This window comes from Melopsittacus undulatus, chromosome 1, assembly GCF_012275295.1.
Source record: "Melopsittacus undulatus isolate bMelUnd1 chromosome 1, bMelUnd1.mat.Z, whole genome shotgun sequence".
Classification (NCBI taxonomy): domain Eukaryota; kingdom Metazoa; phylum Chordata; class Aves; order Psittaciformes; family Psittaculidae; genus Melopsittacus; species Melopsittacus undulatus.
Genome location: NC_047527.1, coordinates 123,316,623 through 123,336,065, shown reverse-complemented (window position 1 = coordinate 123,336,065; position 19,443 = coordinate 123,316,623). Strand labels below are relative to the sequence as shown.

Here is a 19,443-nt window from a genome sequence, read left to right as displayed (position 1 = left end):
TTTCTATACTGTATCCCTCTAAGAATTAAAAACAGTTAAAGAGTTAACTCTTCTGATTTATATTGTAACAGATCTGTCTTGGAGATCCTTCGCCTTTTTAATATATTTACGATACTCTCTTTAGTGAAAGTGCTGGAAGATCTACCTCAAAGCTATGACTAACCCAATACCCCATTATAAACACAAAACCTCATCCTGAGCTACTCTTATAAGCACCCTTTAGTTACATGCACAAGACAAGCCTGCACTACCAACCTCAGGTCAGCCTGAAATCCCCTAAAGGGCCAGAAGCTCCGAGGCCAGTCACAGCGGGCATCGGCAGGGCCCTGGCCACAGCCTGTGCGCCAAGTGGTATGCTGCCAAACACGCGCAGACAGGCTGTCTGTAGACAAGTCTGCAAACTGTCTGTGAGGCTGAGTGTGCCATACTTGTGGTCACATTGGGTACAGCCGTGGACTCTAGTGGAGCCGCTTACGTGTCAGGTTCACATGGAGTTAGGAACTAGACTGGTTTTGAAAGCATGGTTCGTTCTTGGGACATCCTAGAATGAAGCCTTGGGATACAGCAATTGGATGAAAGATCCCTCAAACAGCAGTCTGACTTGCACGGTGGTACACAGCTCTGGGCAGGGTTTGCTGAGGGGTGCAGCACCAGCCTCACCTCTGTGAAGGTGTTTCCCATGCTTCCACTGCTTGCCCAGGTGCCCGGAGGCATTTCCTCACTTTAATAATGAAAGTCACATTATAATAGGTAACACGGTCACTTGGGACTCTCCAGCAGCCAGAGGGGCTGCAGGGCCCGTCAGGACTCCACGTGCCCTTGGGGTGACCCGGAGGTTGACAGGCCACCAGCCATAAGCTGAGAAGACACGAGGCAAATCGGGTGTCCCTCAGCGGGGAGAGGCAATGCCCGCCCTGAAACGCCTGCAGCCCGCTGCTGCCTCAGGCCGCACCTCCCGGCGCCGCGCCTCGCTGACCGCAGACCCGCTGCCCGCCGCGGGTACAGGCAGTGCCGGCCCGGGCGATCACGCGGGCCGCAGCCGGGCCGGGCGCGGTGCAGCCAATGGGCCGTGCCTGGGAGAGCGGTGACGGCCGGCGCTGGCGGGCTGGTGCGCAGGCGGGGAAGCTGCCTGCCGCGGTCGGAAGGGAGGGGAGGGGAGGGGAGGAGGGGAAGGGACGGGAAGGGGGTGGCCGCGCCGGGCACAGCATGGCTGCCAAGGTAAGTCACCGCCGGCGGCGGACGGGGAGGCGGCGCGGGCGGCGAGCTCCCGGCGTGCGCCAGCGCGGCCGTTGGCGGCGGGGAAGGGGCCGCGGCGGGAGGCAGGCTGGCGGCCGCCGCGTTTGACCTCGGGCCTGTCCTTGGCGAAACCCGGCGGGTGGCGCCGGCTCCTCCTCGCGGCGCCGCGGCCCGGGAGGAGGAGGCAGAAGGCGGGTGGGCTGCAGGGCCGAGAGGGGCCCGGGCCGGGCCGGGTGCAGGGCAGCGGGGACATCCCCACCTGCCAGCCGCGGGGAGCGGGCCTGCGCTCTGCTCGCCATGCACCATCCGCGGGTGCTGCCTGCGGGGTGCAAGGTAGCTGGTCCCGCCGGCCGGGTGGCCCTCACCGGTGCGGCCCTCACGCTGCCCCGCCGGCAGCTCCTCCAAGCGCGGTTAGGCCCAGCCGTGCTTCGGTGAGCGCCCCTCTAGACACATACTTGCACAGTATAGGCATGCATAAACGTATACATCCATATGTGTTGTGTGTACACCTATTTTTTTTGGGAAGATGCAGTGGGTCCTTACGACCGCGGCTGGCAGGTCAGGACCTCATGGGGCTAGCCATAGGTAGTGATGTTGGTGCCCTTGCAGGTCTTAGCATGATAGTCTGCTTTTGCTTTTTCTCCCATTTCCCCCATATACCTGTTTTTATCTTCTGTTTTCACATTCAGTTATAATTTCCAACAGTATTGCTTCTTAATGCTCTCCTGTCTGATACCTGTTAGGGTTTTCTGGTGTTTCAGAAGGATAAATTAATTGAAATACTTTCATCAGTTGTTTGATAACACACTTCCACCTCAGAAAAATAAATATTAGCCTTTACTTGAATCAGGGCCATATGAAAAGTTAGGTATTCCATTTCCAATGACAGATAAAATTCTGTGTGGTTTTGGTGTTTCAAAACCTACTACTAGGCCTTAATTTCTTGAATACTGAGACTTAAATTGAGCCAAATCCTGGTCTTGTTGGAGTCAGTGATGAGACTTGCATCAAGGAAACATCATAAAACTTACCCAAACAACGCAAAGCCTCACGTGTACTTGGTGTGAGCAGTCATGCATTCTGTTATCTCGGTGAGTCCATGACAGCTGTTGTCAGCACCTACCTCACTAAGAACTTGGGTAATCTGGAATGCATGCTGTTTTAATGGATTGGGCAGTATGTGCTAGGGTATATGAAACAGTCATCCCCAAACATTATGTTTATTATTTATAAATCTTAATTACCCTGTCTAGCTTTTTGATTTTTTTTTTCTTTTGGATTGCCCACTGGTTCAGTTGCATCTTACCAAACTGTCATTGTTAAAAGACTTAAAAGTCTTCCATTCACTGAATTTATGAACCTGTTGCTCATCTTTTCCTCTCCAAGCAGCAGTTCTTAATCTGCAATGCATTTGAATTCACACTAGTCACATATGCTTTAAAAATGTTGTACATGTGATAAATGTTTGTCTAATCAGGTAGATATGTGTGCACTATGCTACTTTGTTGCATGGTATCCTTCTTTTGGCTTGGCTTACTACACAGCTCAAATCACCAGAATCTATCCAAGCATATGTTGGAAAGTCTCACAGTTAAGGAGGAACTGAATTGAATATGGTAGGTTTCTGATTAGGCTTGGCAGAGAAATACCTGATAAAGAGAGTAATGGCTTGTCACTAGTGTCATGAGCATCCTTGGTGCATTGCAAGAGGGAGATACAGCACTTTGTACTACAGTGTTTACAGCCCTCACATAGCTTCAAAAGAAGGCTTCTAGCTGCAGGTTAGAACGTGTTTTGAGAGACTTATGTTAAAAAAAAACAACAAAAGAGCAGAACTAGGAGCAGCTAGAATGGATTAATTATTAAGTTACCTTGTGAGACTTCAAGGGTTTTTATCTTCCTGAGGTGAAAGAGTTGCCGTTAAACACTGGTGAATTTCTATTTTTATTGAAGTCACTGGCAAAATGTAAGTAGCATTTTGTACTCTGATGATAACTGAGTCTGAGCTCAGGTTCTGCAAGCACACATATGAATAACTTTGCCATGTAAAGAGTTTCTGGGCCTGAAGTTACTCACATGTGCTTGCAGGCACGGGCCTTGATTTGTGTTCTAACTTCCCCACTGATGCATCTCAGTAATGTTTGCCTTTTTCACCTCAGCCAAACAATGGACTGGTGAGTCGAATGATTTTTCTAAAATCCTTTCAGTACCTTTTCCTTGTCAGTATCCTGCATGACTGCTTCCTTTAATTTTTTTATTATAACCTTTTAGACATATGAGTCTTTGGGATTGAATATAATTGTGCTTCACTTGCAAGATTTCAAATGTTGACATTTTAAGCAGACTCCAGGAGTTCAGTCTGTCAAAAGGAAAACCCAAACGGGATACTGTTAAGGCCACATAGTTAAGTACTCAAGTATCAAGAAATGGGCAAAACTTTTATGCATGAAATCTTTAAAGGTCCTCAACAATGCCATTTTATTTTCTTTGTTGTATGTTACTCAGTGTCTTGCAATTTACACAACGTTTTAAACGGCGTATATTGCACATCAGTGTATTTTCTTAATATTTGAAAACATTTTCTGAAAGTGTTTTGTGAAAATTGCTCTGTAAATTATATTTGCACAGATTGCCAGTAAAAACGCAGCTGAGATGTTGCAGTAAATTTTTACCCCATTGGTAACTAAATTACCACCCTAGGTACTGGCTTCTTTCTCTGAATTGCAGAGAAAGCAGGCTATGTGGAAAGCCTTTCTGGTAATGAATGTACAGAGCAATAATGATCTATATGGTGTGTTATGCTCCATTTCTTCATTTTGAGTGTGATTACATTTTAACAATGTAATCATAAAGTTTTTTCTGCCCATTATCCACATACTTTTAGAGAGAAGTTACATAGTCTAGTTAATGCCCTTGGTATTCACCTGATGTGTATTTTACAGAAAAATTAACTGTGCCTGTTGTGTCAATGTAAGCTACCTTTGGTCCATGTACTGCTACGCAGTTCTGGGTATAGCTGTTACCTTACGCATGTGCCAACTGTGATTTACTATCTTTCTAAAGTCCTGCTGCTTGGTAATATATAAACTTATTTTCAGTGGAAGTTCTAAGGTACTTCTCAAGGAGACCACTTTCCATGGCAAATTTTGCCTTTGCCATGGTGCTACTTTTGTCTGTTCAACTTAAGATCAGAAATGAATATTTATGATTGGAGCTAGTATATATATATTATATTTAAACTTTGTATTTCATAACCACTAAGCTACATTCAGAACACTTAAAAATTGCATAATGGAAATTCCAAACTTAAATAATTTCAATAGATTAAAGTAGATAAACAATTGGAAACTGTAAAGCAGTGGACTGACTTAGCATGGAAGCACTTATACTTCATTAAGCTTCATCTCTGCAGTGGACAGTGTATGAATAAATTTTGACACTTGTCTTAAACTGCATATTATTCATATATGAGTTGATATTTAAATACTGTGGAATATCTCTGATTTCTAATGTAATTGTGCATGTGTGAACTTTTATCTGTTGGGCACATACTGGTTACCTCTATTACTCAGAATGTATGAGTTATTTTAAGATTATTGTCTTATGAACAAAGTGAACACGGATACTACATGTGAAAAAGCTAGTTGTAGCATGACTGTTCGAGTGAAGGCATGAACCTTACATCAGTACCTGGTGGGACCACTTGCATGTTTGATTTTAAGTGCATGTGTAAGTCTTCTGAAGAACAAATGCCTGTCAAAAATATGTCAATAAGGTAACACAAGAAATTTGTTGCTGACATACTTACATGGTAATATTTGGAATGTTTCTAATGCAAAGTAAAGAAAATCTGTTTTGCAGGTTTTTTATATTTAACATTCTTTAATTCTCTTTGTGCTTGTGTTTTTCTGGGGCTGTTTCCTAAGAAAGCTGTATCAATTATATGTTCTTTCTGGTTGCTGCCATATTTACCTATAAAATCCTAAACCTTAAATATCAAAAAAAGTTTGTCCCCATCATAGGTTCTTTGTATGTGTTGGTGTTAATATAGTCAGACATTTCCCACTAAGCAACTCAGTCCTGCAAGAGGCATCACTTTGAATGAATTAGAGTTTGATGAAATATTGATGCCACTGCCCTTGGCTCTGTGGGCCTTTTTGTGTGCCGAAATGATCCAATTCCTGCACTGAATGGTGTGAATTAATGAGGTTTGGACAAGCAGTGGCTGAAATACAAACACCATGGCAATTCAATTTTAGGTGAATATGATTTCAAACAATGCCAGAAGTGTTAGATGCTGGTGCAGCCATGCCACCTTTATTATTTTGCTGCCATTCACACCCAGTGTGTCCCTTTGTGCATTTTATAGCTCCATCATGCCTTTTCATTCATCTCCTCCCATGCTTATGTCCCCTGTGCTATCAGTAGCATGGGGGTGCCTGAGAACAGACTGAATGGGATCATGCCATTTTCCCCTTCCTCCATCAAACTGGAAGAGAAGAATTGCATTGCATTGCATGTCATTTTTTTTGAGTCCTCAGAAAGGAACAGGTGAGGGATCTTAGCATTGTGATGGGTTGCTGTGTCCATGAGAGGAGTGGAGTCCCTTATGGACAGGTTCCAGCTGCTCAGTGAAATCAAAATTGTGGGGGAAAAGTGGTTGGTGAGTCAGGAGAGAACAATCTCTGTTTCCCTGAAGCATCATTGTGTTTGTGTACTGTAGAATTAATAGTGTCATGACACTTAATGGCACCACAGTAATTTTTTGTGGTGTGATAACACCTCATAAGATCCATGTGGAAAGTGATGTGTAGTTTTGGAACTGCACGTAAGTGTGTAAATTGTTAAGACACCTTATGTATCATAAGACTTTTTTCCACTTTCCCCCTCAGAAAAAAAGCCATGTATTTATGCTGCTTATGACTTGTTACTGCACCTTGACTTCTTAAGAGACTAGAATTTGCCTGTTAAAGGGACACTGGATTTCTGTGAGCACTGATAACTTAAGACCTTTTCTAAGTGCAAGGTAGCATGCATACTGTCTAACTGAAACAGAGGAGAAAGCAGATAATTTATTCCTCTTCCCTGTCCTCCTCACCATTGTTTGCGTGTTTGGTTTCATTCTGTTTCTTTTACTGCACAGGTCTTTTCTTATGACATTTACCCCTAGGAGGACTACTTGAGTCCTAGTGCCATGAGGTGCACAGCAACTTAAGGGGCCCACTGGCAAGAATAATGCCAGGGAAAACACTCATGGAGCAACTATTGTGGAAAAAGTCCATACAGCACTGTTTTGCAGTGAACACCGAGTTATTACACTGGGGGTTTTGCCTCCACTGAGTTTTATCTATTTCCTTTTGCTGCTTCCACCCCCCCTTCCTCCTCCCTTCATTGTCAGAGCAAGGCAGGGGCAAGAGGAGGTGGTGCAAGAAGTTGGTTTATGTCTTTGGTATGTTAGAGAAGTACTGATGGGATCACGTGTTGCACCTGCCAGTAGTTGTTACAGTTTTTTGAAACTTGCTCTTTTCCATTATGATGTCCCTGTAAGAGGATTTGCTGGATGACCTCACTTCATGTCTAGCTCTAGCAGAGTGTTACTGGACCCAACACTTACGTGTGTATCCTTACACGCATCTCGTCTGTTGTGATGTCCACGGGAAAGCATTTAAAGTTACCTGGATCTTACCACTTTGGGAAGTGAATTCTTCCTTCTATGCAGTTTTGTGTTCCGGGAGTTTAAAGAAGCTCTTCTAAGTGTGCTTCAAATGATACGTTAAAGGCGCTCTTCCTGATTCTATAATGTAGACAAGCTTACAGCCCTGAATGTTAACAGTGTGTCTTCTGACCAGCTTGTTTAGGCCAGTATCTATTTTATTTATCTATGTTGTCCAAGGACTATGAGAAGGAGGTATGTGGTACTGTATTTCCTGGAAGATGGCATGAATGTGCTGCTTGACTTTCGCTTAATTTTTGCTTTTGACCTGTGGAATTGCTTCTGCTTTGGCTATAGAATGGCTTCATCATACTGAATAGAGTTTGTGTGTTTGTATGGTGCCAAACCTGAACTTGCATGAAGCCTCTGGGCACTACTGTGACTCTGATAATCATGCTACTTTGCTTCATCTACAGCACAATATTCAGAAACAATGATATTTTATGGTGGTGGATAACTAGGGGTAGTAAAATGTAAGGTTACATTTTTTTTCTGGTGAATTCTCTTTTTGGTAAGTATCTGTAACTCAGTCATTTGCAGGGAGATAAGAGGTCTTTATAAAAACACTCTGTCTTCTATTGCTTTGGAATAAAGCAATTTCAACTCAGGCTTTGTTAAAACACTTAAAGGAACACTCTCTGTTTTCATAACATTTCATGCTATTTACAATACCTTAGAAACATTCAATTGCAGTTATATTCTTTACCAAAAACGTTACTTGGCCTGCCCAAAATCCAGTCTGTTAAAGAATGAAATTGCCCTTGAGGAGTGGGTTGTTGGAATTTTTCTTCTTCTCTAAAGAAGTCAAAAAAGGAACATCTGAGAGTGGAGGAGTGAACATGTGTACACCAAACTATGTTTGGAGAAGAGACAGAAGGAACAGAGCTTGCCACAAGCCTGATCAAACTCCTCGGGTTAGGGAGTTGTGGGGTGCCCAACCTCAGCTGCTGGGTTCATATTCTTCCGGTGTCTTGCATGCTTGGGCAACCTGCAAGAACTATTTCTATACTGACTAGTAAGTTCACTTTTTGGGTCTCCTTGGAGATCTGCCTTACTTCTTGGCTTACTCTTGGCCATGTGAAACCAGAGCCTGGAGTTTAGGCTGATAAGGGTTTTTTGGTGTTCTCTAGATGAACATCTCCCTGCCTTTTATCTACTTGGCTTTGTAAGTAGAATTAGGAAACCTCTCTGAGGTGGCCTGCAACAGATACCACAACAGCCAGTGTGCTGACTAGGGAGCATCTAAGTCAGCCAGTGGGAAATGAAAAAGGTGGGGATGTCAAACAGCAAAGCTTAATCTCTGTTGTAGTTAGCAACATGAGGACCAGGGTGAAGAGTAGGCTAAGAATTAGGGCACCTATCTGGGAGGTGGGATATTTGGATTTTTTTGATTCAGTGGTGTTTATGTATTTTGCAGGAATGTTACTTCTACATGCCACAGCTTCAGAAGGTTGTGGTCCTTGATGCTTGCTACAGCTAAGCCAATGCACATTAGATGTGTTGCATGCATGGTTGCTGGGCTGAGTGGGGATGCCTTATCAGTGGGCCTGAACTGTCTGTACATGCTGAGCCAGGGCTGTGGCTGTTCTGGATATACACCTCTGGAATACTGTAAATCTTAAATTGCATGTACCTTTCTGCTCAGACAAGGATTGTCTCTTGCATCATGCTGTGACTGAGGTAATGGAGTGTGCTGATGGGTCTGACCCTTGAAGGCCGAGCTAAGTGGAGTTTGCAAATACACAAACATCATTTTTATTTATATAGAGTGCAATGAGATTGGCAGACTTGTGCCCAGACAGCCAACCCTTTTAAAAATAATTCTTAAATCTTTTCAGTATTATCATTGCTTTCGTAGTTTTAGGAGGGTGACAGTTCTTTTTTGGGGTCCAAATGTAGGCTGGACCAGGCATATGGGACTGTTTCTTTGCCTGTTTTGCCTTCCTAATGATGCTGGGCTGATTGTCTCTCGGCTGAACTCTCCTGTAGCTGTCCTATTGGTTGGGTTGATGTGGAGAGATACCTGTTTACTTCCTGAACCAGGAACAGGTTACTGTGTTTTTTAAAAGCCAGTGGTAGACATGAAGCTGTGATTCAACATGGATAATAGTAAACATTGAGTAGCAATAGTAGGGTAATGTAATGGTGCTGGGGTGAATGCTTAGGATAGTTAACTCACTTGGCAAGAAATAGCCCAGCTTTTTTTTTTTTTAATATACGGACTTAAACTGGTTTTGCTTCCTTTAAATCATATCAGTTCCCTAATATGGAACTATAATAGTAATGATATGCTGCTTTTCTAGCAAAGCATTGTAAAGTTATGTGGATGGCATGCTCTAATGTAGCAGTGAGCACAGAAATGCCTTAAGCTAGAAATGTGCAAAGGGTTGTCTTGTATGACAACTGTAGAACCATTTACTGCCTTGCGTTTATAGATATTTGTGCATTTTCCACTGTTCAGCAAAGAAATGAGAAGAATATTTTTTTTTACCAGAATTAGGTCTGCAATTTGCTGTGGAACAGGTAGTTTGTTCACTGACAGCCCTTCATGCTTGTCTCATGATGCTATAACCATAGGGGTGCTAGAGCTTTTCCCCTAAATGTAAGAGACATGGTGCAAGAATGTAACCATGGGGATATAACTGTAAGTTTCGCATAGGCAAAATTGTGAGGTTGTCAATTGTCAATTGGTCAACTGATACACCCACTAGTTATTTAAATGCCAGTGGGCAACAGTCAATTTAAATGTTCAGAAGCAGGAAAGTAAAAATGGAATGGAAACACCAAGAAAAGTATGTCACCATTTTCCTCTTAAATATTTATACTGAAGTCTTCGAAAGTCTTTTGTCCCATTTTCTCTATGTAGCCCAGTAACTCTACTGATGGGAGTGTTTTTGAAAGGCAAACTGTGATGTGAATTTTCCATGGAAGCAGAAATAAAAAAATCAGACTACCCTTGCAAATGATTTAGTGTTGTGTTGTTTCTGGTTTTTGGAAGATATGTCTCTGATTGGCTTATTTATCTATTCAAATGTGAACTGACTTTGCTGTAGAAGGAATAACTGCCTCTTGTTGTAGGCAAGTTTATGGTTGCATTTGCCCTGATTAGCCTGGCTGGTCCCTATGTGTTTTTCTAGCAGTGCTGGTCAATTATAGCTAAACACCACACACAGAAGATGGCTGCAGTCTTAGGCTGCAGGAGTCAGGCAGCTGGTGAAATCCTAACTCTGAGGCATTTTTCCTCCTTTAAAAATATGGGAGAGTAAAAGGGTGAACATTAATGGTGAAGATGATGGAACCTTGCACATGATGCAGTAATCCTTATGATTTTATTCTTAGATTGGTAGATTTTGGATTACTGATGCACATGTGAATTGTTAAGCAATATGGCATTTTATGAATTATCCATATTAAAATGTATAAAGGTAAAAATGAAGACCCTACAAATTTGTGTTAAGGTTACTTTTGCCTTTATGGCTGTGACTCCCACATCACGTCAGTCTTGCTCCCTACCAGCCAGTCCATGTTAGCATAAGTAATGTTGTTGCTTTATTTATCTCTTCAGCAAGAGACTCAGTCTCAAAGTCTTTGGACCAGAACTGGGGGGAAGTTAATATCCCTTTGGGAACAGGCACCTGGACCTTGTATAGGAGTCCTTACTTTGTTGTTTGTATTTTTTTTTTTTAATCCCAAATATCATATTTCCACAATTTATCCAATTTAAGGTTATTGTGATAAATAGTATTATTGCAACTTGTGATTGCTTTATTCTAACATATGTTTCCATTCTTAAGTGACACATTTTCTTTACTCTCCACATCTCCCGTATGGGGGATGAAGAGTGCTTTTATCCCTACAGCAGCCTTTCAGTTTGTGTTTCACAGTTTGTGATTCTTCTTAAGCACCATTGCTTGAGTTTACTGAATTTAGGTGTAGACTTTTTGGGAATCTGGGGCTTGCCATCAGTTAGAGCTTCATTTTGTTTTAGTTAGGGCATAGTTACACCACAGTGTTTGCTGTGAAAGCTGAGAATTTTGGTTCTCACCCAAGATGTCAGTTAACTAGTGTCCAAATAGCTCTTGTTTTCAGTAGATGTTCCAGATTTTAGTCTCCATAGTCTTTCCACGTTTTTGGCATTCTTACCATTAATATTTTGGATAGTTGTAATTGCAGCAAATAGGGCAGATAACTGCTCTTGAAACTGTTAATTCTTGCTCCACAAACTGTCCTTATGGCAGGTGAAGACTTCCTAGTTGTATTAGTGCTATTTTAATTATTATTTCTCTTTGATTAAAAATAGGTACAAAGAGTGGAAAAAGATGTTGACAGTGCATCTTAGAGCATACTGCTAGATTAATTAGATTTGATGCAGTGTGGGGAGAAACGCACAGATGTGTCTTTATTCAGACATATAGGATCACCTTATTTGTGAAGTGCAATGATTCACAGGAAGCAGATCAAGAATGTACTACTTCAGCACCTCTTTCTGGTATCTGGGACAGGAACGTCTGACAGCAAAACAGTCTGGTCAGGAAGGCAAATGGTTACTGATGCATTGTAAATTGAAGAAGAGTCTTTCAAAACCTGACCTTTTAAATAAGTGCATTAAATGTTTTTTGACTAGTTTATCCTGTTTTCTAAAAGCTGGCAGAATACAGAATTAAATTCACCTGCCGAGGTCTGAGTTCTGGTAAACCAGCAATGATAATCCTAGAGTTGTAGTTATCCGTTGAACTATCATTAGCTGAGATTAGCCGCAAATTATATAGCTGGAACTTGATTATGTCTTCTGTTCAAAACAGAAATATTAAGAAAATAGTTTTACTTGAAGGGTATTAGCATGTAGTCTTTAATTTTTTTCCAGTCTTCAGGTCCCACCGTATATCAATCCCATGTGAAGATAATACACTCTAAAACTCTTCAGCTCTAGTTAAAAAAAAAAAAATCTCATGAGTATAAAAATTTCAAGGCTTTTAAAGGCTATTTTTGCAATTATAGGAACCTATCAGAAGAGTAATACATGTGCTTTTTACAGCTATGATTTTTATATCCTTGATGATTAGGGCAATTGAAGAATTGCAAAGAGCAACCTTAATTCCAGAGCTAGAATATGGAAGAAAGTGTCATGTAACTAGATGACCATAGTTATTAGACAACCTTATAAACAGGTAGAAGCAGACTTTTTTTCCCCCTCCTCCTTCAGATGCCTTTATCTAATTAGTGCTCTGGAGTATTAAAACCTTGGCTGTTGAGCGAAACATCTGCTGAGGAAATTTAAAACATTTCTGAGCAGTTGTGGACCTGTACAGGGAGAGAAGTGCAGGGGATCAAACTCTGAATGCTTCTGATAGAGTTGAACAAGGTATTTTTTTAATCTGAAAACTTCAGGAGAAGGATGAGAGTTCCATTTGTTATTTCCCCAGTAGAGTTTATTCTTTCTCTCTCTGCATTTGTGACACAGTTGTCTTGTTGGTACTTCCTTCATAAGTGAAATTGATTTACTGGAATTCAGATTATTGTATTGAATGCCATTGACCACAGATTTTTCCAGCTTCATGCACAAGTTTGTATTTATCTTTTAACGTATTTCAGTTTCTGTAGGTAAGTACTGCCTGATCTTTATTTACTGAGGGTTTAGAAATGTGCCTTCCTAGAGCCCAGTTTAATTTCTGTCAAAGAGAATAAGTTTAAACTTACCAGGAACTGGAATATTCAAAGAAGGTTCCTTGGCATGTTGGAGTTCTTTTTGGTTTTTGGTTTTTTTTTAGTGCTAGCTTTGCAGAGATGAGGAGAGAGCAACAACTAGCATTCTGCTCTTTGTTTTTCTTTCTGGCTTTGTGTACTGGGGAAAATGTCTGTAGATTTCAGAATATGGAGTCATAGAAGAGCACACATTGTTCTGCCTTTTTCCTGATAGTTTTTGCATACTGCCTAGAAGTGCACCTAATCAACAGGGGAGGATGCTCACACAAGGATGATCCCATGCCAAATGCCAATCATCCAGCCAGCAGGAGGAAGAAATTATAATTGTCTTCGTATTTATGTTGCTATTTCTTATCCCAATTTGCCTGAACTCTCTCAGGCAATAGACTTATCACTTATTTGGGGTTTTGGGGTTTTGCCTCACTCAATGGATGTTTAATTCTGGGAACTTAGCAAATGTGCTCACTTCATCTAAGTGAAGTGGTAAAATAGAATAGTTTTAAAGGAATAAATTAGAGTAAATTATTCAGTGTTGGAGTAGCTTGAGCGGCATTTGACTGTATCTTTTGTCAAGGATTGATAGGTGTTAATCAAAATGCAGGTAACATCTCCAAAACATAAAAGGCCATTGGCAGGATCATGACACAGATATTCTGTGCCAGTGCACGCAGCTCTAGTTTGGAGGTCTGTATTCAAATGTGTGCACACATGGTGGTTTCTTGCACTGAGAAATGACATCTCCTGCTTTAATGCTTCTTCCAACTTTTGCATGTTTCTGGTGTGGCTTTGTGTTTTTTTTTCCTACAATTCACATGCACCAGATGCCCACTACACCTTCTTAGTTGAGTCTCCGGACTTGTGTGTGGTGTTACAATGTGGGAAAGAGACTAGGATGTTGTCCTGTATCAGTACCAGGTCAGAAGGCTCCCTCCTTACAGGACTTAATTGAAAGGTATTTCCTGCAGTAGCAGTCTAGTGTTGTCATGTATGCTTTGTTAAGTGACTTTCCTGGGTCATCCATACATCCCGTGACCTGATAGATAGATCTGATTTTAGGATAGCAGAAAAGAGGTCTGAAAATTAGAATTGCTGAACTAACAGCAGGCTGTTTATTATTGTTATCATCTTTGCCTTAGGAGTATGAACCATTTCCGGTCTGCCCTGGATCCTTGGCTACTAAAACCTCTTGGTCACGTATTTTATTATTGTAGGTTTTTATCATGTTTGACAACTACTGTTTGATGGAACATCACTGATTTAACAAATCTTTAGTAGAAGAAGCCCTTAAGTGAGGCACTGAGTATGAAAAGCCATTAGAAAAAACTGTGGTATGTAAAAATACAGTGACTGGTTGATTCCTGCTCTCAGCCCATTGTGCAGTCTGAATCTGACTAGAGAAATCTTCACGTGTTTAGGGAAGAAATTTTTGAATAATTTCACATTTCCATTAAAATAGTTTTTGTCACTGACATCAAGTCAGCCTTCCTCCTTCCTGTCACTTCACCTGTCTAACGCAGCATGCCATTGTGTGTCAGTCTAACTGGAAACTACTTTCTAAAGATCATGAATTAGTCCCATGTTGATGCTGTTTAAAAGGAAGAAAAACATGGCAACAACAAACTTCCTACAAATACTTTTACTCTGTTCACACGCCCAAATCAGTTACTCAGTCTGCATCTTTTCTTTCAAGACTGACTGGTGTGAAGCAGTGGATTCAGGCTTTTCTGCATTGTGAACACTGTGCTACAAAAGTTTTGGGCTTCTCTCTTCTCACACTAAAGAAAATAAGGCACTGGAACAAGTTGCACACAGGAGGTAGTAAATGCTTCATCCCTAGCAGTGTTCAGAGCCAGTGCTGGACAGAGCCTTGGGTGATATGGTGTAGTGTGAGGCGTCCCTGCCCATGGCAGAGGGCTGGAACTAGATGATCTTAAGGTCCTTTCCAACCCAAACCATTCTATTATTCTATGGTAGCAGCGGTAAACCTCTTGCGATTTGCTTTTGGTGTTCTGTTACATGTAACTTACAGATTCAGTATCTCAGTTATGAGAATAGCCCAAACACTTAATTCTCAAGTGTTTAAATATTTAACCCAAATAATGTAGAATTAAAATAGCACTTACTACTTCCTTATTCTGTATGCCATTGACAAGGATAGTAAACCAGCTTTTTCCCTTATTCTTGTGGCTGGGTGGGGTAAGGCAGAAAAAAGAACTTTTGAAAATTATGGAAGGAGCTTAGCAAAGTATGCACAAAAATACACTGTTTTCCTTCAGTGCTCTTAGAAACTTTTATACACAATATGAGTCTACAATTCTTTTATGGCTTTGAAAGCCTTGGTATGGCTTCGAAAGCCTTGGTGTACTTTGTGTTGAGTGTGACCCACAGTTTGATTAAACAAAGGTATATGTCATGAAAATCAGTGTGAGATCTCTTGGCTTTTCTCATTGCTGTTTGAAGACTTTCTGGGCTGGGAGGGATTGTGAAAGCTGTGAAGGGTAACTACTGATAGATCGTCCAGAGTATTTATGAGGCAAAGCATTGTCTTTTGTGCATTTCAAAGGGCTGGATCAACTGGTCAGGAAAAAGTTTCTGGAATTTTACTGTTCTGGACAGCTGATTACAAAAAGTGAACTACATTGTCAACTGATACCAGTGACATACTGTGGGGTGACAGATGTATTGCTCTGAATTCAGGTCAGGGTGCTGACATCAACCCAAGTATCCAAGGAATTAAATGGAAGATCTCCTATTTAGATATTAAAAGAATAGTGCCAGAATTTCTCTAGTATCTTAAACTCTACTCTGCATTTGGTTAATCTGGTATTTTTAGGTCTTGGTTTAACTGCAGTGCCCCCAAAGAAGATGGAAATACCTTTCTGGGAGGTGGGGGAGGAATTCTATTTAATTCTGTTTTCCCCTCTGCTAAGGATGCCTACCTGAATGTAATTTTAGAGATTTTTTTTTTCTTAATTCCTATCTTTAAATCAGAATGCTCAGTTTGACATCATCATCGTTTCCACTACAGCCAAATGAGCTCACAAAGATACTTTGAAGGAAATGCAGTAGGAGTAAATTTAATGTTTTAATGAAACTGTTATTGCTTTGTGCAAATATATGTAGTGGAATAGACTCACAGATGAGAAGCCCAGATCATTCAAACTAAAATCATAATGGTTTCTAATTAAAATGTATTAAAATGCTGGAAATGTTTCTGCAGTTTCTGAAGAAGATGAGAAGGTTTTAATTATTGTTGTCAGGTATCTTACAACTTTACGAATCACGGAGAGTTATTGTGAACTATTTAACAATTTTGACTGAGTTGCGGCAAGTCAGTGGCAGATAAACCTTTAGTATTACAGTCACTGTCTTACATAAATGATTTAGATCTCTATTAGATTATTTGATATTCCCTGCAAATTGTTTCCAAGTACCCTTTTTGATAGGTTCAGCTTTCAGTTTGGGTCCTTAACAAAGATTAAAGCCAGGTTGAACAGGGCTTTGAGCAACCTGGTCTAGTGGAAGGAGCCCACGGCAGGGGATTGGAACTGGGCAATCTTTAAGGTCCTTTCCAACCCAACCTATTATGTGATTCTCTGAAGGTCACATGCTCACAGTGACCTGTGACAACTGTGTAATCTGCTAAAATTTACAAACAAAACATTTGTTTACTGACCTTTGAATAAAATAAAATGTTAAACTGCCTTTACTTTGTAATTGCCCTGTCTGCAGGGTGATGAACTAATAATTTTAAACTGAAACACATATGATGGCAGTCAGACAAACAGTGATACCATTGCCTGCAGGCAAAAGAAGAGTATGTTTGCAAACTCATATTTTGGCATATGTATTTTGAGATGACAGGTAAAAATTGTCAAGGGGGAGACAGGTATTTTGTTATGTGAAAGTCTAGGTTTTACATAGTCAGGTTGACTGGGAAAATTGTGGTTATCTGGGAAAGGTGGATAGTTACTTTGATTACTTTAGCTTTTGCATAGTATGTCCATGCATCTCATGACCCAATACTCAGCTGTGCTGAGTGCTGTGCAGATGAAAAATAAAAGAAAAAAGAATATTATCTTTTTCCTTATTGTTTTAAGTAGCACAGTGTTATTATTTGCCCAAGTATGTGATGAATTTCTGCTGTAATTTTCATTAGCTTTGAGGAAGGGTTCCTCAAGAAGATTTCCTTTGAGTCTCATCATTTAAAGCCTTTACTAAGTTTGCTTTGTGTGTGTGATGCTGTTTCCATTCTGTGGTTGTCTGTTGTTCTTTTTAAGGTAGTAGAATTGGATCCATGCACACATAAGGATTCATACCCCCTCCCACATCCTTCCCAGTTCTTTGGGCTGCTGAGGTGTAGCATTTTAAAGAGAATTGAGTAGATGGATTTGAGTATAAATAGGATCTTGAAAAGTGAACTTCTGTGTTCAAATAAGAAAACACAACATGAAAACAAAATATATTTGACTGTCAAGTTATTCCTACATAATTCCTGTCATGCAATTATTAATCAAGACATGTAATGTATAGGAACTTTGCTCCAGCACATTTCTTTTCCTTGCTTATTCACAAGCGTGAAGTTGCAAATAACAGCAGTTAACTCTAGCAAAATTTGAGACAGACCTTTCACAATTTATAGGCATGGATTGCACATCCATATAATTTCTTTTTTTTTTTCCTTATCATGGAATTAGTAGCTGTTTTAAGAGCAGATCATTCTGTTATGATATCCCTGTATGGCACTGCTCCAGGTTTGCTTCAAAGGGTAGCAGGTTTTTGTTTATTGCTGCAAATGGTCCTGCTCACTCACTGGGACCTTGTGCCACAGTATAACTTCCATTGCACTGACATCCAGGAATCATGGTGAAACCTTTTGTAACACTGTTCAAGGTGTCTTGGAACCTTGAGCACCAGGAGCATGGGGACTTTGGAGAGCCGTGTGACTTTTATGTTCCATTCAGTGATGGCTCTCCCAGAGCTCACTCATACTCTGCACAGCTGTGAGATGATGCTTCTTGCCACCTTGTGAGAACCATGCTGTTAGACAGCCTTCTGTCTTAATTGTGACTTGCCTGTAGCTTACTCCTGGTCCAAATACATGTTTAATGCTAATAACATTGGATGCCAGGTAAAATTAATGATGCTCTAATAGTCTGCCACTTCTCCTGAATAGTTTTTGAGTGATAACAGGTATCTAATCATGCTTCCTTTAGGAACTGCTTTTGATCTTGCTGTTACGCTGGAGAATTTTCCTATCCGTTGCTTCTCTGAGTGAGATGACTATTTTTCTGCCAGATGTAAGCTGGAAATTTAGCTCTAGAAGGCAAATTGCCAGCACTGGGGTGACTGTTTTTGGAAGACAAACATGAGGAAGTTGATATCTTGAGGTTATGGCCTGTGCATTGGTTGTACAGTATCACTGTTTATAACATAACAAGTGCTGGGAGAATCAAAAGGGAGCATTGATAAACTCAGGTGAGGTAGCCACTAAATGTTTCAGCAGGTTGACATTTGTCATGATTAGCTATGCCTTTGTTTCTGAAAGGTGAAAGGAAGCAAAAGGGAGAGCAAAGTAAGAGTGTTAGCATCTGTCATCCCACCCATTTATGGTGAACAGGAAGGTTTTTTATGAAAAAATACCCATGAGTGAATGGAAATGACATTTGATCATTCACTTTAGTAGCTCATTTGGAAATAAACTGTTTTATTGAAGAACCCCTAATATGTCTTATGTGTAATTACTGCATTTCTGAAAGTGAGTGGTGAGCTCTGGTTTGCTGAGATACACTGGGGTATGTTAATATTACATAACCGCCATAGCAAAGTAGGTTGCTTGTGTATCTTTGGATCACAGTCCTGAAGATCATCTGAGTAACAATGTCTTGTAGAGCAGCTGTGAAACAGTAGGGAATATTACTTTGAGGAAGAATATGGACTGGTACAGTCAGAGTACTGTAGCACTTTATCATAGATAGGTAGAGAAAGTGAATGAATGGAAAAGCTGAACTTTTTCTGATATTTCTGATGGCAACATGAAAATTGAAAGAGGAGTTTCTGGTTTTCACAAAGAGTTGATTTTCAGGTTCAGTTTCTCGCTGTAGTGTAGTACATCATGTTCTGTTGTAGGAATTACAGCAGTTGCTTCTATGTCCTAGTCCAGAGGCTTACTATGAACTAATAGTCCACTTTATTCCTAACTGCATCTTCTAATACATGCTTGAAGTTTGGAGTGGATAATATTGGTCACAGTATGACTCTTGTTAAACAATTTTGCTGAGCAATGGCAATGTCTAGCTACTTTTAAAAACCTTATCATCGGGCTAGTTTTATGGTCTGGTCCCTCTGTTTTCCAGGTCTTTAAGTAAGAAAATTGTAGAGGTACGCAGTCGAAATGTATTTTAGCATTAATTAGGTATCTTTGGAATTTCTTGTAGTAGTTTTCCTTAAGATATATACTGCTCCCACCTTAGTTTCTTTACCTGCTTGGAAGCATTGTGCAAACTAGACAAGCCTTTTCCTATGTGTATGTATGTGATCAGTTTCTGTGCAAAAATGCTATAATTTATTGGGAATCTCCTTGTGTGAGAACTGTCTGACGAACAAGCCAGCTGCATTTGCTTTGGGACTTTGAAAGCAGGATCAAAGCTAGCAGGTAATTGCCCAATAAAGTATGTCTGTTAGCTTTGATGCACTTGGGGGAAGTGAGGCTTCCACTTACCATGGTGCAGAAGCCAGACTGGGAATTGCCCAGAGATCTATAATTGTGACAGAGTGAAGATGGATGTGAA

The 19,443-nt window shown here is 40.7% G+C and overlaps 1 protein-coding gene across 2 annotated transcripts in view; it reads left to right on the top strand.

Annotated features, from left to right (window-relative positions):
* Positions 1 to 1,133: 1,133 nt before the first annotated feature.
* Positions 1,134 to 19,443, top strand: part of SLC25A13 (solute carrier family 25 member 13) — a 100,158-nt gene continuing 81,848 nt past the window's right edge. The window contains exon 1 of one of the 2 annotated variants that reach the window (XM_034062477.1): positions 1,134 to 1,218. In XM_034062477.1, the coding sequence (XP_033918368.1) occupies positions 1,207 to 1,218 (12 nt within the window). In that variant the 5' untranslated portion in view covers positions 1,134 to 1,206. Of the gene's footprint in view, positions 1,219 to 3,391; positions 3,411 to 19,443 lie in introns of those variants that run through there. The other variant, XM_005152906.3, reaches the window with a different exon arrangement.